The 26,982-nt window shown below is 34.6% G+C and overlaps 3 protein-coding genes and 1 long non-coding RNA gene across 9 annotated transcripts; 3 read left to right on the top strand and 1 right to left on the bottom strand.

Moving 5' to 3' along the window:
* Window positions 1-7,136: 7,136 nt before the first annotated feature.
* Window positions 7,137-10,807, top strand: LOC135759469 (uncharacterized). Of its 3 annotated transcripts, none has more exons than XR_010536808.2 (3): window positions 7,137-8,053; window positions 8,797-8,937; window positions 9,093-10,807. It is a non-coding gene; the product is annotated as an uncharacterized lncRNA (long non-coding RNA). The 3 variants fall into 3 exon arrangements; XR_010536807.2 differs by lacking the exon at window positions 7,137-8,053 and adding an exon at window positions 8,136-8,249; XR_012335238.1 differs by lacking the exon at window positions 7,137-8,053 and having other exon boundaries at window positions 8,264-8,937.
* Window positions 10,734-12,637, bottom strand: mgst2 (microsomal glutathione S-transferase 2). The gene is made up of 5 exons (XM_065273943.2): window positions 12,489-12,637; window positions 12,028-12,127; window positions 11,784-11,854; window positions 11,371-11,452; window positions 10,734-11,253 (listed from the first exon to the last, which is right to left on the bottom strand). Exons 1-5 carry the CDS (start codon window positions 12,547-12,549, stop codon window positions 11,133-11,135), a joined length of 435 nt encoding a protein of 144 aa, XP_065130015.2. The 5' UTR covers window positions 12,550-12,637; the 3' UTR covers window positions 10,734-11,132.
* Window positions 12,638-13,752: 1,115 nt separating this feature from the next.
* On the top strand, window positions 13,753-21,315 carry setd7 (SET domain containing 7, histone lysine methyltransferase). Of its 3 annotated transcripts, XM_065273941.2 has the most exons (8): window positions 13,753-13,918; window positions 14,651-14,780; window positions 15,398-15,599; window positions 16,768-16,957; window positions 17,201-17,282; window positions 17,477-17,594; window positions 17,952-18,109; window positions 19,397-21,315. In XM_065273941.2, the coding sequence occupies exons 1-8, from the start codon at window positions 13,879-13,881 to the stop codon at window positions 19,596-19,598; spliced, it is 1,122 nt and encodes a 373-aa protein (XP_065130013.1). In that variant the 5' UTR covers window positions 13,753-13,878; the 3' UTR covers window positions 19,599-21,315. The 3 variants fall into 3 exon arrangements, 2 of the variants coding, with proteins under 2 accessions (XP_065130013.1, XP_065130014.1); XR_010536803.2 differs by lacking the exon at window positions 19,397-21,315 and having other exon boundaries at window positions 17,201-17,307; window positions 17,952-18,088; XM_065273942.2 differs by lacking the exons at window positions 17,201-17,282; window positions 19,397-21,315 and having other exon boundaries at window positions 17,952-18,088.
* An 856-nt stretch (window positions 21,316-22,171) lies between these two features.
* LOC135759396 (uncharacterized) lies at window positions 22,172-24,956 on the top strand. Of its 2 annotated transcripts, XM_065273939.2 has the most exons (8): window positions 22,172-22,643; window positions 22,736-22,806; window positions 22,922-23,093; window positions 23,565-23,624; window positions 23,762-23,893; window positions 23,987-24,133; window positions 24,376-24,436; window positions 24,555-24,956. In XM_065273939.2, exons 3-8 carry the CDS (start codon window positions 22,929-22,931, stop codon window positions 24,659-24,661), a joined length of 672 nt encoding a protein of 223 aa, XP_065130011.2. In that variant the 5' UTR covers window positions 22,172-22,643; window positions 22,736-22,806; window positions 22,922-22,928; the 3' UTR covers window positions 24,662-24,956. The 2 variants fall into 2 exon arrangements, with proteins under 2 accessions (XP_065130011.2, XP_065130012.2); XM_065273940.2 differs by lacking the exon at window positions 22,736-22,806.
* The last annotated feature ends 2,026 nt before the right edge of the window (window positions 24,957-26,982 follow it).

The raw sequence follows: 26,982 nt of genomic DNA, 5'->3' as shown, positions 1-26,982 counted from the left end.
ATCTTTCTCATGTTTTCTAGGTTGATAGAAGCACTGGCGACCAAATTATAGCACTTAAACATGCAAAAAGTCCCCTTTAAAAGAAAACAACAACAAAAACACTCTGATAACAACATAACACGCTGACAAACAAACTGTGAGATACTGCTGTGATGAGAGATGTGAGCCAATTATTTGTATTAATTTATTTACTATAATTACATATCAATAAGCTGCAAATGTGCCTTTGTGAAGGGATTGCTGTTTCTCAAATATGAAGAAAATATTGAAATATTGAATGTCCAAGGTACTGTCAATAACTTTCTGTCCATTTTGTCATGCTTGGTCGGAAGATCATCTGACAAATAATATTTACAGAGTATCACAGTATGCAATTTTTCCATCCATAAAGTTTGAAAAAAATTTGCAGGAGGATTATTAGACCACTGTTTAAGAGTTGCTTATATTGAAAAACACAATTAAGAAAAAGTGATATACAAAATAAACACATTTATACCACACTTTTCTGTCTTCATTTAAAACCGATTTAAATAAAAGACCATCCCTCAATTTGGGTGACATGAAATGACAAAAACTATCAGAAGAAATCTGTCTCCATTCGAAAGGACACCGCCCATTATCAACTTGTGAGCAAGTTCTTATTCAAATACGTTTTGCTGACTATGATGTAATCAGTTGAATGAGAGTGAATGGGCGTGTTTAAGTGAAGTACGGTACATAGCGTACAGTATATATACTGTACACTGTAAAGGTCTCATTTTACTAATTTTTTACCTTAACTGAGGAACTTCTTTGATACTTTTGATTTCATCTTTTACAATGGTAAGTAAAAAATATTAGACATAAATCTTATTTTTTTGATTGATTTTAAATGGTCCTTATTTCATACAGTAATTCTTCTTTAAAGAAATAATTCACCCAAAAAACATTTTGTCATTATTAACCCATGTTGTTACACACCTGTATACATTTCTTTGTTCTGATCAACACAAATTAATATATTAGGAATGTTTGTAACCAAACCGATCAGAAGCACCATTTAATTCCACAGTATTCTTTTTCCTACTATAGAAGTCAGCCCAACTGCAAATGCTTTGCCATACAAATGTACAGTTTTTGTCATTGCGAAACAAAATTTCCATTTCCATTATATAAATTTGTACCAGCGATTGTCTTACTGTTGTTGCAATGCTGTGAATATATGATGAAAGGATGATGACAGAAAACTATAAAAAATACTGCTATTTGAAACGGTGTACAGCAAATGTATAACAGCAAAAATAAGACATGCACTCTCATGACTACCATTTAATCTAATTAAAGTTAAAACTCTTCCCAGTTTACCAGAATGGTTCTGAATGCAAAGACACTGGTGGTCCTCTGCATTCTCATTGGATGCTTACAGGCTTTTCCCTCTCGTATCACCACAGAAGATCAAAAAGCTAATGGGAGTTTTAAGAGAGTAAGACGAGAAACACGTGTATCAGCTGTATCACCTTTCTCTGTATTGATTTATGTTTATTACTGACCTTTGTGTGTTTCAGCTGAGGCTGTAAACTTGTCTGTATCTCTCTAGTCTCTTATCTTAAATTATATGGGTCCTCCAACATTTCTAAGCAACTTGATATAATAAAGCATACTGTTTATCACATGATTTTTCTGTACCACAGGTCTTGGATGTTACTCCACCAGTGTGTCGTCTGTTAAATGAGAGTTTGTATTGTCCTATTCCTTGTGGAAATGCAATCTGGGAAGCGACTTATATCATGACAGATGGCAGTGGTTCTGGAATCGATCAACATTTCTTTACCACAACTGGTACTGGTCAGTTTAATGTTACAGCGGATACAACTATTGATGAAAATGGATACAATGCAAGTATTCTGTCATATAGTTGCTCCTGCTGCCTCACTGATGTGGAAATTACTGTGATGGACAAGGCAGGAAACATAGGAAAATGCCCATTTAATATGCGTTACCCTTTAACTACACTTATACCAATGACTACATCCAGTAGCCCCACCTTAACTATCTCTACTGGGTTGAGTTTGATACTGTTAACAATAAAGGCAATGCTTTTCTGAGATACATGCTCAACACAATCAGTCAAATAATGCACTTACTTAGTTTTAATGATTTTATATTGTTTATTTTTATTGTTGTAAATGTGTAGCTTGGAGAAAAATCTCCCACCATAGTTTAACTATACATATGCTAAGTGACCACAAAACCAGTCTTAAGTCACACAGGTATATTTATAGCCAACAATACATTGTGTGGGTCAAAATTATCATTTTTTGTGCAAAAAATCATTAGGATATTAAGTAAAGATCATTTTCCATAAAGATATTTTGCACATTTAATATAAATATTTTAAAACTTGTATGCATTTGCTAAGGACTATATTTGGACAACTTTCAAAGGGATTTTCTCAATGTTTGGATTTGATTCCGGATTCCAGATTTTCAAATTGTGGTATCTCAGCCCCATGTTGTCCTAACAAACCATACATCAATGGAAAGTTACTTATAAAATGAAGTTGACTTTTTTATAAGTTTTTATAAGTTATAACAACTCATCTGTAGTAATAATAACTCATTTCTAGTCAAGATAAGTAATAGTAAGTTAAATGACTTGTTAATCTGAGTTAAAGGCGGCAAATAATTTTTTACAGTGCAAATCCTTTTTATAAAATTGAACCTTATGATTGGTTTTGTGGTCACACAAAAAAATTGACTGATACTTTACTGTATTTTATTTGCTGCATATTATTGCTGCTTTATTTATTTGAACTTTTTAGTATTAACTTTATGAAGTGTCAAGTTGCGTAATTAACAGGCTATAATATATATAATAATAATACATAAAAGTTCATTTACAGTTCTGTAGTTTAAGGGTTAAAACCTCTCGACGCGCACTAGCTCGCGGACGGAAGGACGTCAGTTTTTTTAATGCTGCTAACAATATATATATAGCCTACTGTGTACAAACAACAATAATAATAACACTACTATACATCGTTTAAAAGGTCTAAGGGTTTAGCGTCAGTGTATGGTGTCCGTTTTGAGATTAAATTGCTCTAGTATCATAAATATAGTATTTTATTACAGAAGTCCAGATAACAACATGCATAATATAAACTGACCCCTTACCTTTGTGCTGGTATAAGGAACGCGAATCGAATCCAGTCTGTTTCAGATGTGTGAATAACCCATAAAAACTCTCCAACAAAGTACATCCAATGACCAGTTTTGTCCACAAATGCGTATAATCCGTGAAATATGGATATATTTTCCATTGTTTACATCAGATTTCAGATGCACGTCTTGTAATAGATTATAATATACAATCTGAGGACTATTTACATCGTAACACTTGTATATGAGAGCACACTTGCGTTCAAAACCAGCGCTCAGACATGATTGTACAAGTAGGCGGGAGTATAATACATAATATCCAAACAGCGCTGTCTAATATCGTGACGTCATCTGACTCGCGCGTTCCTCCAATGACTTCATGGAAAATATTGATAGACAGAACGTGTAGCCAATTAGAACACGAATTCAACGATCTTTGTGTGAAGCTTTATTTCCTGGTGTGGATACGGCATTTTATACGCTTATTCACCTTATTCCGCCACGCCCCTTTTTAATTCTTCTCTCTTCCGCATTTTGTCAACCGACTTCCGCTGCTAATATGGCACAGTGCATTCGGTGGTTAGTTTGGTGGTTAGAAGATTGTTTGTAGTTCACTATAACTTTAGTGAAATGACAAATATCGCTACTGCTGTAAATGTTTTACATTAGGAGCACGGTTAAAACTTCATACGACGATTGGATAGTCTTATATTGTCCCATCAATCGTCTCGTGGTTAGACGATATGAAGCGGCCGCGACAAGTAACCTGGCATATTTAATTACCTCGTCCTGTCAGGAGTTGATGGAGCAGCATTGAAAATTATTAAAAGTATGTCTACCAATATTTACACAGTGATTTCGTCTTTTTTATAGCAAATGTGCACCTTAGCCAGTCCAATAACTATTTCGTTTTTATGTGGTACCATGATAGAATTCATTTGCAAACTTGCCAACACTTATTCCTTCAAATCATGAGACTTAAATCCTTTTAAGTGGAATCTACAAAGCTCACATATGGTTTAAGAAATTCCTTACAGATAATAACTGATCACACTGTAAAGGTTTATATAACTGCATGGCAGGTTACATCTGATCACATAGTAAATGTTTAATATAACTGCATGACAGGTAACATCTGATCACATTGTAAAGATTTAATATAAATGCACAACATGATCACATTGTAAAGATTTAATATAAATGCACAACATGATCACATTGTAAAGATTTAATATAAATGCACAACATCTGATCACATTGTAAAGATTTAATATAAATGCACAACATCTGATCACATTGTAAAGGTTTAATATAAATGCACAACATCTGATCACACTGTAAATGTTTAATATCACTGCATGACATCTGATCACATATGAAGGTTTAATGTAACTTTACAACAGGTTCCACCCTGCAATAAATTAAGACACAGCTTTATCGGAGTCATCAGGAGCTGAACCCAAGTGTTTATCTGGAAGCTGTTGGTGTATGTACTGGTAAAGTGCTTGGCGACTGTGTTATGGATGCAATATCAACCCTCTGTAAAGCTGAACCAAAGATGGTTGTTTCTCAGCAGAGATATGTACATTTCTGCCAGCTCAACACATTGAAGCAGTTTCTCGGACAGGGTTTACAGGACTAGGATTTAATTAGGACATTTTAGTTTTTACAAACAAACCCTACAAAAAAACAAGAGTGGGGCGCATATTGTGACAAAACAATGGCACTCATATATGTTGAGGTATGTCAGTAAAAGGTGTTTTTAAATTATTGTAGCTCAAATAAGCATTTTAGCCTGGGACCAGGATAAGCCCTGTCAGGGAAACTGCACCATTGTTTTCCCATATCAGATGTAGGTTGCTTCAGGTTGAGTTGTGATTTTAAAGTGTAGTTGTGGTCAGAGACGGATTGATCCTCCCATTGTGTTTCTGCATCACAGTTTAGGAACATGTTGATTGTATCATCCTCACAGTTGTCCACTGCATCACTACACATCAATGCATCTGTGAAAATAATATAACCATAAACAGTTTTATGTTAGTATTAAAAATAAACTTGCATCATGAGACTTAATATATAAATGGCACCCATACTTAAACAGAACAGTGTGTGAGAGAGATGCATTAAAAAGAGACAGTAACATTATACACACAACCTTTAACTTCAGTGTTAAATAATACGTTGTTTAATAGGTCATTATCAATATCTGAATGAGAAATGAACTGACCTTCTAGCATCTGAAATCTCAGTAACTTGTAGGAATCACGTGGGCTACTGTAAGAATGCAATGACTATAATATCTCGTTGTATTATCGTAAATATAAAAATATAGGTGGACAATTAAAACCATTCAAATAGTTGCATTTTATAAACTAACGTTACTGCTCTTAAGTGTATTTGTAGAACGGACTTCACAAATCTAACTTTAGGCGAACGAGCACAAAGTTAGCTAAGATAGCTTACCTGAAACTGGCCACCTTTTCAACACCAGGCGTGGTTTAAAGTTACCGGAACATCGTAGTCGAACCATTACTTGGGATAAGGGTGTTCCTCAGTTGGCTTAAAATTGGTAAGAAAGAAACATAAAGGCGCTCGAGTGAGCTTTTTAAGCTTAACACGTCGCCTTCAGTCACTGCCTCAGCTGCTCATCGTCTATGCGGCCGGAAGAACGTTGACAAAATGAGCGAAATGGCGCCGCCCTTGTTGTCGTGAAAAATAAGGTGAATATAAGGATAAACAATAAAAAGAACGAACGTGTATGCATGTAAACAAAAGACTTTTATTTTGTGGCTGACTGGCACTTAGAAAAGGCACTAGTCTTACAAAAACTCTTGCAAGAACCTCATTTTTGGGTCTATTGACTTCAAACGTGAAATATAACTTCTTTAGACTTGTGGCTTTGGCCTCATTGCATTTATAGGTTTCACACATATATTTATCATTAAGATTTTTAGTGTTAAAAAAGATGTTATGCAAAAATTTTTTTATTACAATGTACTTCAGCCTCTCTAACTTTTTTTTTTTTAATCTTAAAATAATTTTGAAACATGGAAAACGAAGCTCAAAGTGTCTTCTATCTAATGATACCACAGTTATGCTTATACTATAAATGGTTTAGTAAAAACAGCCCTTTTAGTGAAAGTAGGTATTTTCATGGTTTCGGGCCAGTATGGGGGTGCTTTTCAAGAGGTTAAGTGATAAAATGGTTATGATGAAGCATTATTGTGACATTATTTGAAAGATTATTATAGTACTCAGATCCTAAAGCTACTTCTTTAAAGATGTGGATCACAGTGAACACTTAATGTATGCTGTAACATAACATTTTTATGTCACAACTGACAAAGACTTTAAAAAAATTCTAAGAATTTAATAAAAGGTACAAATTAGATGTTTTTCCCAATGAAAACTTAAGATTAACACACCAATTTCTGCTTAAGAGATATCAATCGATTTTAGATTTATTTACTAATTATTTACGATTTTGCAGGAATTTACTACAGCTCATTGTAATTTTTGAATATCCATAACAAGATTCGTAACCAATGCAATTTTTAAGAACATGAGACAAATCAAAGTGTGTGCAAAAGTCAAGTTACACAATTGTATTTTTATTGTTCTATAAACAGTGTTAAATAAATCTGTCCAACTTTTCCAGTGTGTAAGTTCGAAAGATATTTGTTTGTGAATCAATTTATTCACACAGCATTTGATTTGAAGTGAGGTGATGTTACACGCTGGAATCATAATCACAAAATGTTTCAGATTGTTAGGTAATCTTGCTACCCATATAATGGTTAACAAATTTGACTTCCTTTCCTTGGTGGAAAAGGGAAACTAGAAAAAAAATGTTGCTGAATGTAGCTGTCAGGGTGTGGTGGAGGATGAAGGCAAGATGAAGACTGACGTAATAAATGAAATGATACTGATATAACAAAGACTGGAACTTAAACTGGAACATTACAGGAACATAACATAAACATTAACTAACAGCAAACAATGACCAACCAGATGAGGGTGAACAAACAGAGTATAAATAAGGTGACTGATGAGGATTGCTGGCAGGTGTGCTGATAACAAAAGAAGATCAGGTGAGGAGAGTGAAGGATCATGGGAAATGGAGTCCAGATGGTGATAAAGGGGAAAAACATGAGGGCACAGAGAATGGGGTTGTGACAGTAGCAGGCTGCTTACATTGTGTGATGATTGACAGGACAGAATAATCAAACTCCTGCCAACTAATGTTTAAAATATGTTTTAAATGTTGCTGACAACATCAGAAGTCATATTTTTTTTATGAAAAGGATTAGTTTTAGAGAACTCCGAAAACAAACCGTTTGTAGAATTCAGTAGACTAATTACAACATTCTCAAAGTCGCGCCTATAAAGCAAATAAGATTCGATGTCACGCAGCATTGCGCTGACCGATCAGCCTATGACATCACAGTACCGCGAGAGCGACTAAAAGCTGTTCTGAGATTAAGGACCGGTCTCGCGGGATTATGACATTTAAATCGGTCTGCGCATCGTTGCATGATCTCGACTGCTGGGTATTTCAGGAAAAACCGGATCGGATCAAGAACCGGAACACAGCAACAAGTATTATTTGTAAGACTACACTGAGACACGAGTGAAATTGCAGGATGTCTGAGCTAGGAATGAAAACAAATTATTATTACGAGTTATTTTTCGTGAAGTAATTTTATTCTGTAGCCTATTTAATTTTAAGCGCTGCTTATATTGAAAACCACTGTTAAGAAAAAGTGATATACAAAACAAAAGCATTTGTACCATACTTTTCTGTCTTTATTTAAGAATGATTTAAATGGAAGTCCATTCCTCAGTTTGGGTGACATGAAATGACAAAAATCCTCAGAAGGAATCTATTTCCATCCGAAAGGACACCGTTACAACTTGTAAGCAAGTTCTTATTTAAATACCTTTTACTGACTATGATGTAATCAGTTGAATGAGAGTGAATGGGCGTGTTTAAGTGAAGTACGGTACATAGCGTACAGTATAAATACACTGTAGTGTACAGGTCTCATTGTACTCATTTTTTACCTTAACTGAGGAACTTCTTTCATACTTTTGATTTCATCTTTTACAATGGTAAGTAAAAAATATTAGACAGTTATTGATTTTAAATTGTCCTTATTTTATACTGTTATTCTTCTTTAAATGGGTTGTTAACCCAAAATGTTTTCTTTTGTCATCATTTACTCACCCAGGTTGTTACAAACCTGTATCCATTTCTTTGTTCTGATCAACACAAGTGAATTTATATTGAAGAATTTTTGTAACCAAAGCACCATTTACTTCCATAGGATTCTTTTTCCTACTATGAAATTCAGCCCAGCTGCAAATGCTTTGCCCATACAAATGTACAAATTAACAAATGAATGTAGTTTTTGTCATGTGGAAACTAAATTTCCGTTATGAAATTTCCGTTTCCATGTAATGGAATTTCCATTATGACTCAATTTGTACGAGCCATTGTTTTCCTTGTGTTGCAATGCTGTTAATATATGATGAAAGGGTGACCTCAGAAAACTATAAAACAACTGCTATTTGAAAAGGTGTAGACAGTAACAGCAAAAATAGGACATGCAGTCTCATGACTACCATATAATCTAATTAAAGTAAAAACTCTTCCCAGTTTACCAGAATGGTTCTGAATGCAAAGACACTGGTGGTCCTCTGCATGCTCATTGGATGCTTACAGGCTTTTCCCTCTCGTATCAGCACAGAAGATCAAAAAGCTGATGGGAGTTTTGAGAGAATAAGACGAGAAACACGTGTAAGTATCACTTTGTATTGATTTATGTTTATTACTAACTCTTGTGTGTTTCAGCAAATCTCTTATCTTAAATTATATGGGTCCTCCAACATTTTTTCTATGCAAACTTGATTGAATAAAGCTGTTTATCACATGATTTTTCTGTGGTACCACAGGTCTTGGATGTTACTCCACCAGTGTGTCGTCTGTTAAATGACAGTTTGTATTGTCCAATTCCTTGTGGAAATGCCACTTGGGAAGCGAAGTATATCATGTCAGATGGCAATGGTTCGGGAATTGATCATCCGTCTTTTGTCACCACTGGTTCTGGTGAGCTTAATGTGACAATTAATACAACTATTGATGAAAATGGATACAATGCAACTCTTGTGACATACAGTGGCTCCTGCTGCCTCAATGATGTGGAAATTTCTGTGACTGACAAGGCAGGATACAAAGTAAAATGCCCATTTAATATGCGTTACCCTTTAACTACACCTATACCAATGACTACACCTATACCAATGACTACATCCAGTAGCCCCACCTTAACTATCTGTACTGGGTCGAGTTTGATACTGTTAACAATTAAGGCTATGCTTTTCTGAGATACATGCTCAACACATTCAATCAAATAATGCACTTACTTAGTTTTTATTATTTTATATTGTTTATTTTTATTGTTGTAAATGTGTAGCTTGGAGAAAAATCTCCCACCATAGTTTAACTATATGCTAAGTGACCACTTAAGACTGGTTTTTTCACACATGTATATTTATTGCCAACAATATTGTATAGGTCAAAATGATACTTTTTTGTGCAAAAAAATCATTAGAATTTTAAGTAAAGATCAATTTCTGTAAAGATATTTTGTACATTTACTACTGTAAATATATATATATATAAAAAATTAGTAGATGCAGTTGCTAAGGACTTTATTTGGACAACTTTAAGGCAAGTTTCTTAATGTTTTGATGTTTTGCACACCTAGATTCGAGATTTTCAAATTGTGCTTAACAAACCATACATCAATGGAAAGTTACTTATAAAATGAAGTTGGCTTTTTTCAACTATATTTTATAAGTTATAACAACTCATCTGTAGTAATAATAAGTCATCTATAGTCAAGATGAGTAATAGTTAGTTGAAATTACTTAATTAACTGTTAATCTGAGTTGTTTTAACAAAAAATTGAGGCAGCAAAGAATTTTTACAGCGCAAATCCATAAAAAAATTACCTTTATGACTGGTTTTGTGGTCCAGGCCAGGGTTACATAAAAATCTGACTGATATTTTACTGCATTTTATTTGCTGCATATTATTGTTGCTTTATTTATTTGAAATTTTTAATATTAACTTTATGAAGTGTCAAGTTGCGTAATTAACAGGTTATAAATGAACAATAAAAGTTCATTTACAATTCTTTAGTTTAAGTGTTAAGTCATAAAATGGTTATGATGAAGTATTATTGTGACATTATTTGAAAGATTATTATAGTACTCAGATCCTAAAGCTATTTCTTTAAAGATGTGGAACACAGTGAACACTTAATGTATGCTGTAACATTTTTATGTCAAAACTGACAAGGCTTTACAAAAATTTAATAATTTAATAAAAGGTACATGGGAAAATGTTTTTTCCCAATGGAAACTAAAAATTTACACGCCACTTTCTGCTTAAGAGGTATCAATTGGTGTTAGATTTATTTACTATTTGTACGATTTTGCAGGAATTTTCTACAGCTCATTGTAATTTCTGAATATCCATATGTAACAAGATTCATAAGAACATGAGACAATTAAAAGTGTGTGCAAAAGTCAAGTTACACAATTGTATTTTTATTGTTTTATAAAGAAAGTGTTAAATAAATCTGCAAAGCCTGCACAACTTTTCCAATGTGTCAGTTCAAAAACTATCTGTTTGTGAATCAATTTATTTACACATTTGTTTTGAAGTGAGGTGATGTAACACGCTGGAATCATAATCACAAAATGTTTCAGATTTTTATGTTATCTTGCTACTCAAATAATGGTTATCAAATTTGACCTTCTGTCCTTGGTGGAAAAGGGAAACTGGAAAAGGGAAACAAGTGTGCAGGCTGCTTACAGATGTTTGTGTGATGATTGACAGGACAGAATAATCAAACTTCTGCCAAACTAATGTTTAAAATATGTTTTAAATGTTGCTGACAACATTGATAAATAGCTAAAATACTATTATTTTCTCCAGCGAAGCTTGATGTCAAGGTATTTGTGCAAGAATGATTGAATAATTCCAAAGGTAGCCATCACAGATAAGAACAATATAACAGATATGACCAAATAAAACCCTGGCAACCTAAAAACAAAAACAAAAAAAAGATTGAGCTGAAAGGTTTTCACTTAGCAAAACACTAAAAACAATAACCATGTGTTATATTTAAAAACTTAGATTTTAATTGTTTAAAATTGTTACCTTTTCTGTGTTTCATTAATATAGCCAATAAAATACATCTCTCTGCCCACAATATACAGAAGTCCTCCAAGAGCAGCCATTGCTTAAAAAAGGGTGAAATGAAATGATTATTTATTTAGGCTTAATACCACAGGGCTGTTGAATGCTTTATTCTGATTGGATTGAGAAATTTTTCATGGCTATGCATTATTTTTCAATTAACGCACAACTAATATGTCAAATGTCTTAAATGGTGACCACAGAGCAATGTCGTGGCAACAATGGTATAGGTGGAATAATTCACAGAATTATTTAAAAAAAAAACATTATGTACACCCCATCGCCAATTATTCCTTATATAGTTAGCAGTTTCTCATTTTTATTGTAGTTTTCTAGCATGAAGTATATTATATGTATTGTATAACATACTGTACCTTCACTGCAAAAAATGCCAGATATCCACAATACCACCAAGAAGATGGGATAAAACTCTACACTATTCTGGCTACAGAAACAGATAAAGAGCATTAGATATTGTTACCACCAAGTGATCTCGCCATTTGAGTGAAAATAAAGTTTTAACATTTGATACAGACTGTGAATTGTTACAAATGAAAAGTGTAAGTTCTGAGGAATAAAGAGCATAAATGATGCAATTTGAAAGCTCTGTGATCTTACTGAGCTCGAAATGTCCTTTCAAACTCAGCTGGTCCCGTAACAGAAGGTGGTATAATTTTATACTTCATCCTAGACCAGCCCACACGCCTCGCCTGAAAACCTAAAAAAAAAAAAAAACATCTTATTTTGCTAGAAAGTTAACTGTCTAGCATATTTTTTAAGAATAATATTATATTGATATTCAAATTAACTAAGGCCTAACTTGGGTGGCACTGTGTGTCAATAAAAAATTGCATAATAATAGCCTATTGAAGTCATTTGTTTAGAAAACCTGAGTTCTAATATTTGAATTATAAACTTGTTAATAGCTATATACATTTATATCTATACATTTAGATATACGTCTATACATTTTGTTGGTCTTTGCAAAGTTTAATGTAAAAGACTAAGTCTGAGGACAAAATCGTAAAATAAACATAAACATGAAATGTGTTTTTTGCGTTCTGACATCTTCAACTTACCCATATGGAGAGCAGACAGTATCGACACTGCAGCGAGGAGAACTGGTTCATCAGAAGTCATGTTTTATATGAAAATGATTAGTTTTAGAGAACTCCGAAAACAAACCGTTCGTAGAATTCAGTAGACTATTACAACATTCTCCCTAAGTCCCGCCTAAAGCAAATAAGATTGGATGTCACGCAGCATTGCGCTGACCGATCAGCCTATGACATCACAGTACCGCGAGAGCGACTAAAAGTTGAAATTTAGGACCGCTCTCGCGGTATTATGACATTCAAATCGGTCTGCGCAGTGTCGCACGAACTGGCTGTTTCAGGAAAAACCGGATCAAGAACCGGAACACTACAGCAGCAACCAGTTTTTTTTTTTTTGTAAGACTACACACTCGTCAAATTGCAGTATGTCTGAGCTGGAAATAAAAACAAATTATTATTAAAAGTTATGTTTCATTAATTAATTTTATTCTGTAGGGGATTCGTTTTGAGAGTGTCTCAATACATGATATATGATTTTGATGTTTGAATCGAAAACAAACCAGAACCTTTTTTATTGAAAGTTTTTTAATTGATTCAAAATGACTGGGAAACATGCCCTTACAAAAATTAACCATGTTTTTGCGTACCGATCACCCGTTGGATTAACTACAAATACTATGTTTATCGTTAGCAAAACCATGGTTAATTTGTGGTTAACACAGTAACGTTAGTAACCATGTTTTTGTAATAAAAAAGAGAGATTTGAGTTAAACACTTTTGAGTCTAACAAAATAAAATAAATATTATATTATTGAACCAGACCCCTCCGGCTCCGGTTGAGGTCCACTTTACAGATATCACTGACATACATTACTAATATAATTTACCTAAAGTGCATTTGAATGTGATAAAAACTGAGTGAATTATGAAGGCACAAGAAGGGTGCTGGCGCCATCTGCCGATGTTTTTCTTCATTCTAAAAATAAAGGATGACATTACACGTTCATACTCTAACTATTGTTACATAATTAACATTAAGTGGATACTGGTGATGACCATAAATTAAATAATATTTTATCGAAATGAAAAACAATATTGATTTACTACATGCAAATGGATGTCAATAAACAATAAGACTTTCATATTTTATTAGCATTTTTATATATTGCGTTTAAATATTTACATATAAATCGATGCGAAAATAAGAACGCTACAAAGTCTTTGTAGCAAGACTCTAACAAGAACCGGATCTGGCTTAAACCATATGCTATATGGTTCGACTTCACTTCCGGCATTAGACGGGTGGCTTGCCGCATGTATCGTGTGTCCGTAATATGCGGCGCTGCAGGGTTGCAGCGGGATATAGCTCCTACAAACACATAAGTGCCCTTTAATTAACGAAGGAATCGCAAACATGGAAAGCGATGATGACAATATGGAAGAAGTGGTGGAAGGTACGACAAGCGGATTTACAAACGATACGGTGTGCTTAAGTTTGTTTTTGTTGTCGTCTTGGCTGTCATGATGAACTTTTATGCAGTCACATTACTAGCGCGTTTAACAGACACGAGGCTTTGGCTGAACTTAAATTAGCAACAACTGTAAGACGACGGTATAAATGCTATAAAGACAATGTTTGCGGTTTTAAAATGCATTATAATACGTTATAAAGTGTATATCTCTGGACACCTATAACATTTCAGTAGTAAACTTAAAAAGAAGCGGATCTTCTAAGCTAAATTATTTCATGAACAAAACTTTAAAGGCACGTGGTTAAAATAATTGTAATTAAAAGTCCCTCGAAATTTAAATCACGTTTTACGTTAATTGTTGATCAAATTAACATTTGACTTTGTACAGTATGCCTTACATTTTATGCCAGCAGCTTTTTGTTTATTAAAACTTAATTTACTTAATTGGATGCTAAAATACATTTAGATGATTTTAATTGGCTGACAATAAAGAAGTATGAAACAATGGATGTGTGTGATCTGATATAACTGTCTTTACTAATGGTATTAACCTGGTTCATTTAAACTAATGTGTTATTAAATTGTATATTGACTGCTTTCAATTTATACATAGTTTACCTTTTTGAGTGGCTATGAGGACTGAATGGCTATTGTTAATGTGTTATGCATGTTTATTATTTGTCTTGGCTCTGATTACAATGCCTTTCTTTTTAGGGCCACTGGATGAGGATGACCAGCCCCATGGTTTCTGTACTGTAACCTACTCATCCAGTGACAGATTTGAGGGGCACTTTGTTCATGGGGAGAAGAATGGGAAAGGCAAATTCTTCTTTTTTGATGGAAGGTATACAGTAAGACTTCAGCCTATTGATTTTCAGCATGATTTAATAAAGGTCTATTAGTCACTGCGAGGCAGTATCTTTCAAATGCACGCACAGGCATATCCACAGTTACTAACAGCTTTAGATGTAGTTCACTCCCTTAATGTTTTCCAATTCCCATCTCTGGTGTCCTAATTTTTTAACATACTAAAAATTAGGCCTGCATGATATTTGAGGGGGGGCTAACAGTGCAATGTTTTGATTTTCTGCGATGTATATTGCAATTTAATTTATTTTTTTTATTGCTGTGATTTCCTTTTGCCATCCAAAACCTTTTGTATATTGTGTACCACTGGCAAAAGGGTCCAAAATAGTGTTTCTTAAAAAATATGCTCTGATGTTCGGCAGTGTGACTATTGCAGATGCAGGCATTGCAATGTTGATGCTGATGTGATATATTGTGCAGCCCTACTAAAAATGCTGATGTCAGCTATTTGTGGCCAGTGTGCCTGTACTGCTGTTACAGAAAACAAAGCTGGGGTCTATTCTGGGGTCTATTGCTGATACTGTTACTTTCATTTCCTGTCTGTATGCCCCTGTCTTGTCTAATAAAGGCCAAACATGTTATTTTTCTCTGTAGTACGCTGGAGGGTTTCTATGTAGACGATGCTTTGCAGGGCCAGGGTGTTTACACATATGAGGACGGTGGTGCTTTACATGGGACGTATGTAGATGGCGAGCTCAATGGACCTGCTCATGAGTTTGATGCAGATGATCATCTAGTTTTTAGGGGCCGGTACAAGGACAACATCCGCTGTGGCATGTGTTGGATTTACTACCCAGTGAGTTTTGCTTGGCATTAAGCAATTGGCTATTAAATTAATATTAGTTCAATACAAATTAAAATCTCTCAAATGTGTTTCTGGCATTTTTAGCAGTGCTTGTTGATTGTGCCACAATGTTGTAAGTGGGTGATTCTCACAAAATCCAGATTTAGAAGGTGTCCACTATCAGAATTTTTTAAAAGCCCTTGAAGCCAATTTTTTGCACACATAATATTAAGGTCTGAACTTACAATAACCATTATTTAAAAAATATTTCCTATAGAATTATTTAAATTTTTTAGATTAGCATTATCAAAAAGTATCATTACCGCAACATGACATAACATTAAATATATGCATTTACAAACTCAAGTTTTGGTAATGAGAACTAAAAAAGTTGTCTAGGTACTATGACAGACAAAATTTCAACTTTTATCTGGAAAGAAAGAATGAGAACTGCTTACCTGGTAGCCATCTTGAGTGTCACAGTCAATTATGTCCCTTCCCACAAATTTATTTGAAAATGTTAGTTCCTTGAGCACTTAAACAATGATTGAAAATTGTTGCGGAGGATGAGAAAATTGGTCTTGGACACATTTATATTCCTTATTATTGTCTTTCTTTACATTTACCAAAGCTCACCAAATACCACATGTTTCTTTACTGTAAATGTTTATAGTATAACATGCACTGAAGCTTTTTATTTTTTAGATTTTTTAATTATAAATATTTCCATGTCAAAGAACCCAAATCCAGTCATGGACACGTTGCAGTAATGAAAAATTTCCCCTTAAATGTGGAAAAAACAACAAAATTGGTTTGTACGATGTCATTTGAAATCATGTGCAAAATAGTACATGAAGAGATGTCTGTAACTGTATGCTTCTTATTTTGATACTCTTACTTTGCATTTACGTTTTTTTATCAAAATGTTTCATGACACCTCATAAGTCTAATTTGCGAGAATCACCCAAATGCATGCATTTTGGACAATTGGAAGCTCATGATTTTGTTTGTTACATTTACCTAAATGGCAAGGTTTGCTTTTTAAAGAAAGGTGAGAGATGTAATATTGCTTTAATGTTTAGTAGTTACCCGCAGGAAACTTTGAATGTCACTCACTGTGTATAAATGCCTTTGGATCCATGTTTCACTTTGTTTTCTTTTCTTCACTTGTCCTATGAAGGAAGGTGGCTGTTTGGTGGGGAAGGTAAATGAGGATGGAGAGATGACAGGAAAGGCTGTGGCATATGTCTACCCTGATGGCTGTACTGCTCTGTATGGCTCCTTTGTAGATGGAGAACTGATTGAGGCTCAACTTGCTACTCTTACCATCCCAGAGAGCGGCATACCACACTTCACAGTTAATCCAGACAGTTAGTTGATGCTCTTCTTTATACTCTTATACCGACTTATAACTCTGCAGATAAAATGATGTTTATATATCATTTTATGAAAAAGTAAATAATTGTATTTATTTTTTCTAATTAATCTGTGCACAGCGCTTCTTTTCTCAAAACTATCATCTTTTATAACTATTTAATTTTTTTAAGATGAGCTTTGATTTAAGCATATAATCATTTCTATGTTAATCATGAATTTCTTTTCCCACTGTTTAGCTGCTGTATATCGCTATGATAAGTCCACTTCTTCTTGTATCGCTGGTCATAAACTGTTGCCCGACCCCTACGAAAGTCAACGGTTGGTGCAAGCTGTGATCAACCATGTAAACCTTAATCTATCAAATTTTGCTTTGAAAAGTGCTCCTTTTCTCCAGTGCCAGATTACTTTTTTTTTTATTAAGTTCAGCTGGTTCCCCAAGTTATAAATCTTGGTACGGTATTGGCAGCTGCTGATTCGAGCTGAAAGCTGATGGTCTTTTGGTTTCTCAACAGTGTGTATGTGGCACAGTCGCTTATCTCTGGAGCTGGAGAGGGGCTGTTTGCAAAAACTGAAGCCAAGGCCAACACAGTGATGTCTTTTTATAATGGTGTCCGTATCACACATTCAGAGGTGAGTATGTTTATTTGTTTTTATGTTTTTTTTTATGTTATTAAGACTTTTTGGGTCGGTTTCCCCGACAGGGTTAAAGTAGTCAAAGACTTAAATGCATGTTTGATTGACAGCTCGCACTGACATATCTTTAAATACATCAGTGCAATTGTTTTGTTTCAAGATGCACATCAGTAATGTTTTTTTAAAGTATTTTGTGAAAACAATTTAAATATCCTTATTTAAGTTTAACCAAGGCATAGTTCTGGCTTAATTTATATCATGGGAAATCACTCCAATGTTTTTTTTTGTTCCAAATGGTTTTTAAAATATTTTAAAAATCATTATTTTGGTTCCTATTAATATTCAAACTCACAGGTGGACAGTCGTGACTGGTCTCGAAATGGGAACACCATTTCATTGGATGATGACACCGTGATTGATGTTCCGGAACCTTTCAATCGGACCGAGAATTATTGTGCATCCCTGGGGCACAAGGCAAATCACTCCTTCACCCCCAACTGCAAATATGACACGTGAGTGTAGATCTATATTCTGTAAATATACAGAGGAGGTGTTTTTTTCTTACATTGAGTAGTATTATGATTGAGCAAAAAACGAAAGTTTTTCCTTTCATTCATTTTTGAATATTTTCATGCCAGTAGACAGGCCAGTAGATGGCGATGTTATTTTGTAAAGAAACACTACAAGCCTCAAACATATATGTATTCTTCTACACGGCAATAAATCTAAACAATTGACCATGGTCTATGAAATACATTCTTAAGAGAAACGTAATAAACTCTAAAGTGTCTTGAGCAGAACAAACACAGTCCTGTAGGCCGCCGTTGTTTTGGTTACATTCACACACATGCCGCTTTTTCATTGGATAGTATGGCATAGTAAAGCTTTTCGTGAGGTTTTTTTTGTGTAAAGCACCTAGTACCTGATACTTTTTTGAGCTTTTAAGCAAGCTGTACTGATACTAAAATGTGGTGTGTAACACTGCATATCACTGATTGGTCAGAGAGAATCGTCACTACCAGCATCATTTCTAAATGCAAGATTCTCACCCTCATGTGCCATCGAGCAAACCAAATGTTGCCTTCTATGCTTTGTTGTACAAGTTCCCAAACTCCTTTTTAATTGTGAAAAAAATGCATGCCAAAAATCAAGGAGACTATTTCATCGGCATGCTGTGATGCTCTGGTGTTGAGTGTTTGCTTCTATCGCGTTTTCGTTGCGGTCACAGCAGTAGAGGCGGCACAACTGTAATGTTAAGTCTATAATCCCACCCACTCTGTAGCGACACTAAACTGCAATGGAAATGCAGACCGAACCAAGATAAAGCTACACTTAGCTAACGTTATGGTGTAAAATGTGTACTAACTATATGCACTACAGATCGGTTGCCAAACCCTCCATCAAATAGCGATAATCCATGATCGCTGTCTTCCTTCGTCTTTAGGAAACCAAAACGTTTGTTATTTTCTACAAGGTATTTGTTTAAGAGTTCAGTTTAGCAACTAGTCACGCCATTAAACAAACAGAGACCAGAAGTTCCGCTCAGATGCTTAATCGCGTCACCACACACAAGTCTGATGAAACCGTCTATAGTCCCTGTAGAGTAGATTTTACTCTAGAGTGGGATGCCAAATTTGCACAGTGTTGATCCATGCTTACTGCCCCTCTTGTTTTTATTTTCCACAAGGTATTTGTTCTAGAGGTCAGTTTAGTCTCTATATCCTGACCGATAAACAAAGGCGCGTGACTGTGAACTTACATTGTTTACGTCATATTTTAACACAGCTGTTTTCTTTTAGGTTCATCCATCCTCGTTTTGGGCTAATTAAATGTATCCGATCAATCGATGCTGTACAGAAGGATGAGGAACTCACTGTCGATTATGAGTACGAAAATGAAATATCAGGGAAATCTGGTCCAGAGGCACCAGAATGGTACACAAAGCTGTTGCAGGAATTTCAGCAGAGAGGATCGGGAAGAAAGGCTAATGAAACCTGCTAAGACCCCCATCACCCTGATTTCTAATTTCTCGTCTGTTTACAAGGATCGTAATGTGAAATCCTCACTCAAATTTTGAGGATCATTGAGCAAGCTGCAAAAATCAATGGTTTCTACAATGTGAAAGAACTAGCGTGCGTGTGCGTGCGTGTGTGTGTGTGTGTGTGTGTGTGTGTGTGTGTGTGTGTGGGTTTCGCTATTAGGATATAGTTACTGAAAAAGTGAAATCTATGCTGTGAAGTAGGATTCAAATATCACTGCAACTATTACATGGCATATGTAGCCTCTTTACAACAACTTGTGATTACTATGCAGTATTAATCTAGTGTCTTGATGCTCCTTTGATATGTTCCTCTAAATTAACTATATGCACGGTTACTTCTCACGTTTACATTTTAGCATCATGAGCAGATTACAGCTGGGCACTGCTGCATCTCGCAGTGTTTCTCTTTAGCAAATTCAATTTAACCCTTAATTAATGAAATGCGTTTGAACAAATAAATGAATGCTAGGCATGATTATTTAACTAATTATATTCTGATTATAAACTAAGTATTACTCTATTGATGCTGTAAAAACTACCTCAGTATATTGAAGATGCTACCCCACCAATGAGTGAAGGTTCACCAGAAGTTTTTCAGCTGCCTTATAATATTGTGCATGCTCTTAAGAATGAACGTGACATGCGAATGGTCAATCGAAAATACAGGACTTTTATATATTGCATGGTTGGAAACTGATATTCTTGCACACAAATTTGTCCTGCCTCTTGTGAACTATACAAACCCACACGTTGGGCTATACAAAGTTGAAATTTTTACTACTGGTCTTGAATTACATTTTACTGGCAATGCAATGTGCATGTTTATATATTTCTGTTTCTTCACAAAAAAGTAATGGGAGATCTACACCACCAAAAGAAAAGTTGAATGTGTATTTTTTGGAAGTGAATGAACCGAATATACCTGAGTAAAAGGCACAAGATGAAGAGAAATATTTATACACTGAACTGTGAACTTCAGGCTTTTGATTTTCTGATATCTCATCTGTTTACAAGAATTGTAACTGTGAAATCCTCACTCAAATTTTGAGGATCATTGAGCAAGCTGCAAAACCTACAATGGTTTTTACAATGTTGAAGGACTAGTATTTGTGTTTGATGGCCATCGTGTGTTGGTTTCGCTACAAGGATAAAGTGACTTACAAGGAAATTAAATCCATGCAGTGGAGTACGATTCAAAGATCACCAACTTTTCTATGGGATATGCAGCCTTTTTACAACAACCTGTGATTACTATGCAGTATTAAACTAGTGTCTTGAATTAAACTAGCTCCTCCAAAGTGTTCCCCTAAACTGAAAATACAGGACTTTTATATATTGCATGGTTGGAGACACTTATATTCTTGCACACAAGTTGGGTTATACAAAATTACAATTGTTGAAATGTTTACTAGTTGTCTTGAATTACATTATTACACTGGCAATGCAATATGCATGTTTATATATTTCTGTTTCTTCACAACAAGATGAAAGATCTACATCACTAAAATAATGTTTAATATGTATTTATTGGAAGCAAGTGAACAGAATGTATCTGAAGAATACAGCACAAGATGAAGAGAAATATTTATATACTAAACCTCAGGCTTTGATATGCAATATGCTACCAGCAAAGATTTCTCAATAAAAACCAACAGCACGAACCTCTGTTTATTTGTCTCATTTTTTTACATTCTTGGTTTCTTAGTCGCTTTGGAGCATTTCTCAAATAAGAAATAAACTTTTCAAAACACGTGTTCAACCTCCACATAATAAAACAAATTCTCATTGTTTTGGACAAATTGCAAATGCTTGGAACGTTCATGCAGTTGATTATGTACAATTGTCTGCTGTTTCCTACATTTTCAGTTGCTTATGTCATTTTCATCAAAAAACACTGGTTTTCAGTTGAATAGTCTTATACACCTCAAAACAATTAGAAATTAGTTCATCAGACAAGGCATGTCATTCAAAATTGTTGACCTTTGTGTCATAATCTGTTACTGTAACCATGTTTCCCCAGTTGTTGTTTTTTTTGTCTGTTGTAAATGTGAACTCAATTGATAATTGCTGTCAATTGAATCATGAAATTTTGAGTTTCAGAAAACTATTTCTTACCATATAAAGTAAACCTTTCTAATTTTGTAATTTTTTATTTGTACTGTAAAATATATTTTTTATTTTTCAAAATCACAATGTGTGTAATTTGTTCACAGAAAAAAGGTAAAAATGTGAATTTGTCCATAGTTTACATCACAAAATACTGACACTTATAATAGTGTACACTTGGTACATAGTGGTTCTCAAACTGGGGTCCGGGGCCCCCAGGGGGGCCACGAGATGGTGCCAGGGGGGCCCCAGTTTTATGACATTTGATAAAATACATTCATTTATCATGAATTCTGTGTAATTAAACTTAAAAAAATAAGGCTACTAACCAACAGCACTACTTTGTATAACACAATATGTTTTGTTTAATTAAAATGTTACATTTTAGAACAGTTTTTTGTCATAAATTATCTTTGGGGTGGCCGCGAAGGAATGCACCGTACACAAGGGGGCCGCATGCGGAAAAAGTTTGAGAACCACTGCATGGCTAAATATTTTGACTGTCTTCAAAACTAACGTAAAAAAAAAGTATTTTTGAGAGATAAACTAAGGGTTTTGAACAAGTTACAGGCTTTTGCAGGACACCCATGATGTTGTGCAGTTTGTACAAATTTTTCTGAGAAATGCACTTAATATTTTTAAACACATTTTTAAAATCGAGAACTGCTCCAAAACAATGAGGAAAAACTGTAAGCACGATACAATAATATTCATTAAATGTTTTTAAAATAATGTAATGTCAAATTTAGGTAAATAATCAAACATTAGATGTAACGTAGACTTGTGTTGTGTGGGAGTGGTCACGGCACTGCACCTGCGCGCGCTTCAGGTAAATGAGTGACACGAGCTGGACTTCACTGCAAACAAAGCGGACCGGAAGTGATACAGAAACGACTCAGGTAAATGCGAAACTTGTCTTTACAAGTCTTAAAAACTTTCTAGAACAGCTTATATTAACATTCGCGGTTTTGTTGTTTCAAAATCAACACAGGAACGTGTGAAGCGTCCGCCACTTGCAGTTTAACGGCAGTCTACGTTTGATAAAATATCCAACCGCGTTAAGTAAACATAATCGAATTATTATTTAAGTATTGCTCTATTAAAGTTGCCGAAACAGGCTGAGAAACAAAGAAACCCATTCACTTACTTACTTTTAATGTTCATCTACCTCCGCAAGGCCTAAGATGGACCGTTACAGGTATTTCATCTTCAATCAGAAGAGTGTGGTGCTGTTGGGCATCCTTCAGGTGGCGTGCGCTGGACTCTGCGTGGTTTGCGGATTTATAGATGCAGTGTTCCGCAAGAGCACAACTCTGAGTGAAACTAGAGCACCACTATGGGCTGGATTGGTGAGAAACCCCTTAAAGTTACTATTTATCTAAATGATCACTGTTTTGGCATCTTTACACAACGAGGCATGGCTCCCACTATTACAGAAAACCTGGAAAAAATGTGACCCTGATTGATTTCACTTTGATTTCAATCTTTGACATTGCTGTACTGTACTCAGTAAATCTATTAAATATATCAATGTTGTATTTTCAAAGGATGATTTGATGTAGAAACAGCAAATCACAAAAATGACTCTTGCTTGGTTTTCACTGGGTTACAGATGTAATTATGTACATACAAATATGATATAGCCTAATGTAAGCATAATTTAAAATTCAGATTTCCATGCCTGAATAAATCAAATCCAAATAAAAGTTATGATGATAATAAATCAATAAGCCCACATGCATTTTTATGACTGACACCGAAAATTTATTTGTGAAATTATATGTGTGATTTAATGCTTGTAATGTTTTCATTCCTTTTAGATTATGGCTGTCCCTGGAGTGCTTGCCCTTTTTGCATCCCAAAAGAAAAATCCTATTTTGGTAATTTCTGTCATTTATTAATATTTTTCTCTTTTTAACTGCTAGTCTGAATTTGTATGCCCATATCATCCATCAGTATAATCTTTTCTGACTGCTTGTGTCTTTTTAACCACCTATCATAATATTGCACCTTTTAGGTAAACGTCATGATTGTGTCGGCGGTGATGTCTTTTGTTGTTGATGTTATTGTGTTCGTGTACGCTTGCGTCACACTCAGTTATGGAGAGGAGGATGATGAGATCTTTCATGCCCATCCTGTCCCTGAAGTGGTACAGTCAGATTACCCCATTGCTTTTCAGTGTTTATAAGTACATCTTTAGTTGAAAATGTTGAAATAATTGATCCAGTTGTGTCCTGTATAGAGATTTGCCCTCAGTCGGATGGTTAAAGGCGCTAACAGCACCCTTCTTGTGGCCTGCACTGGATCCATGCTCTTTTCTTCTCTCATTACATTTGTTGGCTGCCGCAGTCTGCCGCTTTGCGGCTGCTATGACTCTGTAAATGGAATGGTAAGTGAAATCTGAGTCTTGTAGTGTGTGACAGTTTAAATGAGCGCTGCATGAATGTAGGCTGGCTAAATATACTGTCATTTTTTTAGAGTACACAATGTTAAATCAAGTTTATAAAATGTAATATAGACATGTAGACAAGGACACTGTGTGTCTTGATTTGGTCTATTAAGAAAGTTTCTTTAAGCATTTCCTCATAACTGTGATTTGTAATAAACAGTAATTGTATGTTTATTGTGCAGCAATTTCTGGTTCCTCAGAATGACCCTAGTGCTCCAACAGAACTTGTCTGCACTTGGCAAGGTAAGAGAGATGAAGTGGGTTGGTAGACAGACAAAAAGTAGCTCCTCCCACAGTGCAAGCCATTATGATTATGCAAGTGAGGATGTGACTGACTGAATTTGTATCCTGCCCCATGCAGGCGGAGATGAGCGAATCTTTAACTCTCCCGTGTCCTTCATGGATCACTGTCCTGATCAGGAACAGCGAGATATCTCAACACTTCCACCTTATAGCAGACTAGCATAAGAATTACTGTCTATGATTTTAAATGTGTCTGTTTGTGGTTGTAAGCCGTCACTGCAGGACTTCTATTTGCTTGTTGAATAGTTAACTTTTTGGATAATGAAGGGAAGGTTTTATAATCTAGATTTTAATTGCGCATGTTTCCATTTGACAGATGTGTCTCTTTGTGTCTTATTTATTATCAGTGCCATATCAATTTTATATTAACTTTTAAATACTAAAAATTCGTACATTTGCTTTATACTTTAAAGAGATTGCAGTTATGATATACAGCAATGTTTTTATACATGAAACTTGTATTTATTTTACAATAAATCTACTAAAAATCTATAATTCTGAGTGCTTTTTATTGATATAAAAGAAAAAAATGTATCTAAATGGATGTGATAAAACTATTATTAAAGTAAGAGACAATTTTTGTAATGTTGTTTAAATATGTTGCTTAAAATGTATGAGCAAGTTAGCATTTTAGCACTTCCGATTATATCGTCCCGAGACTCCCGACGTCAATGGGTTTGAGAAATTGGGTTAACACACACAAAAAAAAAACCCGAAGCGAGTTAGCATTTTACCACGATTCCCGATTCCCTTATCCCTATGGGGTTTTTTTTATGGGGATTTGGGTTAACACAACTTATGACATAAAAAATACCAATAATAGCCCACGCATGATTTTTTTAACTTTTTAAGAGGGTGGTTGCTAACAAGTTGCTACATGGGACTACTGACGTTGTCTAGTACTTTAAACGTCCTCGTACATAAGGACCTCTGAGTATTTCCTTATAATGGAACATTTTCAAATGTGTTTATAAAGTAAAGGGATGTCAGTGCAAGACGTTTTTAAATTAAGCCAGCTCTAACATGCATTTTAGTCTGGGACAAGAATAAGCCCTGTTCAGGAAACCGCTCCATAGACTTTAAAATGTATAAAAATTGTGTTCATTTGTGAAAATGATCTTGGACAAAACATGTAAATGTCAAACATTTGTTAAACACAAATCTTATTTTCTGCGCTAATCCAAAAGTCAATGGGAAAAAATCATTGGGCTTTCTGGAGTGGGATGCTGTGTCCTGTTAATATTCGGTTTGGCATTCAAAAATGCTCTTGATTTCAGATATGCACTACTTCAGTTGCTATCTTTCCAGTTCTAAATGTAACCAACTCCAAGATTTCAGATTGTTCACAAACTAAAGACAAAAACAAAGGCGACTTAAAGATTTGGTGCTTTATTCTTCAATAATTCATTGAAAATTTTAAACCAAACCCGCAACCTGTATGATTTTTGGTAACCCTTTGATTACATTGTATTCTGTATGCAGTTTTTCCCTCATAAGAATCACTCAAGTCATGCCCAACAGACATGGTTTGTATCAGAAGATGCTTGTTTTGCATGCTTGAGTTTTGTCATTAAATGATGCGATTTTATAATCGTTGACACTGATATCATGAACTGGCTCATACAGTTGCAAATACATGTAAGAAACATTCAAAATTTTATCAGCAATAAATTAAAATAACAGAAATATAGCACACAATCAATATTATTTGTCATATGAGTGTTTAGTTTTTGTAACTTTCTGGGACCTGCTAGCTTTATAACATTGTGAACTACATTAGTAATGTGTTAAAATTAAACTTACAACAATCAAGTCTGAAAGACGCATTAAATGGTGTCGATTCAATTCATAACTTTAGTGGCAACAGCACAAGCCTAGCAACCTTATGACACTTCTGGTGATAAAACATAAGAAAATAATTATTCAAACACCCAGTGTTAAAACATTTAGCTCAAATAGGCAAGTCTTCAGTACATACTGTATTTAAACAATTTGCACTTCATTCAAGGCCATCATTAACCATGCAAAATTCCTCAACCAATCACATGCTGCTAATATTTCAGCTCCGGCAAACAATTCAGTGCTTAAGATAATCGGCCTGTTAACCAGGCCAGCCTACTTTAAATAAACAAATTACATTTATATGCCAAACCTCTTACTTTTTTGACAGACAAAAAAAACATTTCATGCCTGATGTTTCTTTAACAGACTCCACAGGACCTGCTGTGGTTACATTTAAGATCTGAATTAATATTTATCGTAATGGATTGAACAGAGTGACTAGTACAATGTCAGTAAAATATATTAAAGGAATACTCCACTTTCATAAAATCAAATTCTGATGATTTAATCACACCCATGTCATCCAAGATTTTTGATCAGTCGAGAAGTAATTACTTTTTTATTTTAGAAAACATTCCAGGATTTTATAGTGGACTTTAGTGGACCTCAATAGTTAACAGTTTTAATGCATCTTTAAAGGGCTC

This window comes from Paramisgurnus dabryanus, chromosome 16, assembly GCF_030506205.2.
Source record: "Paramisgurnus dabryanus chromosome 16, PD_genome_1.1, whole genome shotgun sequence".
Classification (NCBI taxonomy): Eukaryota; Metazoa; Chordata; class Actinopteri; order Cypriniformes; family Cobitidae; genus Paramisgurnus; species Paramisgurnus dabryanus.
This window is presented reverse-complemented; position numbering and strand designations above follow the sequence as displayed.

Bases quoted from the DNA above. Each gene is read 5' to 3' on its own strand.
- LOC135759396 (XM_065273940.2), top strand. From the start codon at position 22,929: ATGGACCGTTACAGGTATTTCATCTTCAATCAGAAGAGTGTGGTGCTG. The intron at 23,625-23,761 runs GTAATTTCTGTC...TGCACCTTTTAG, and splicing joins AAAAGAAAAATCCTATTTTG to GTAAACGTCATGATTGTGTC. The intron at 24,437-24,554 runs GTAAGAGAGATG...TGCCCCATGCAG, and splicing joins ACTTGTCTGCACTTGGCAAG to GCGGAGATGAGCGAATCTTT.
- mgst2 (XM_065273943.2), bottom strand. From the start codon at position 12,549: ATGACTTCTGATGAACCAGTTCTCCTCGCTGCAGTGTCGATACTGTCT. The intron at 12,128-12,488 runs GTAAGTTGAAGA...TTTTTTTTTTAG, and splicing joins ACTGTCTGCTCTCCATATGG to GTTTTCAGGCGAGGCGTGTG. The intron at 11,855-12,027 runs GTAAGATCACAG...CTGTTTCTGTAG, and splicing joins GAAAGGACATTTCGAGCTCA to CCAGAATAGTGTAGAGTTTT.
- setd7 (XM_065273941.2), top strand. From the start codon at position 13,879: ATGGAAAGCGATGATGACAATATGGAAGAAGTGGTGGAAG. The intron at 17,283-17,476 runs GTTGGTGCAAGC...GTTTCTCAACAG, and splicing joins GACCCCTACGAAAGTCAACG to TGTGTATGTGGCACAGTCGC. The intron at 17,595-17,951 runs GTGAGTATGTTT...TCAAACTCACAG, and splicing joins TCCGTATCACACATTCAGAG to GTGGACAGTCGTGACTGGTC.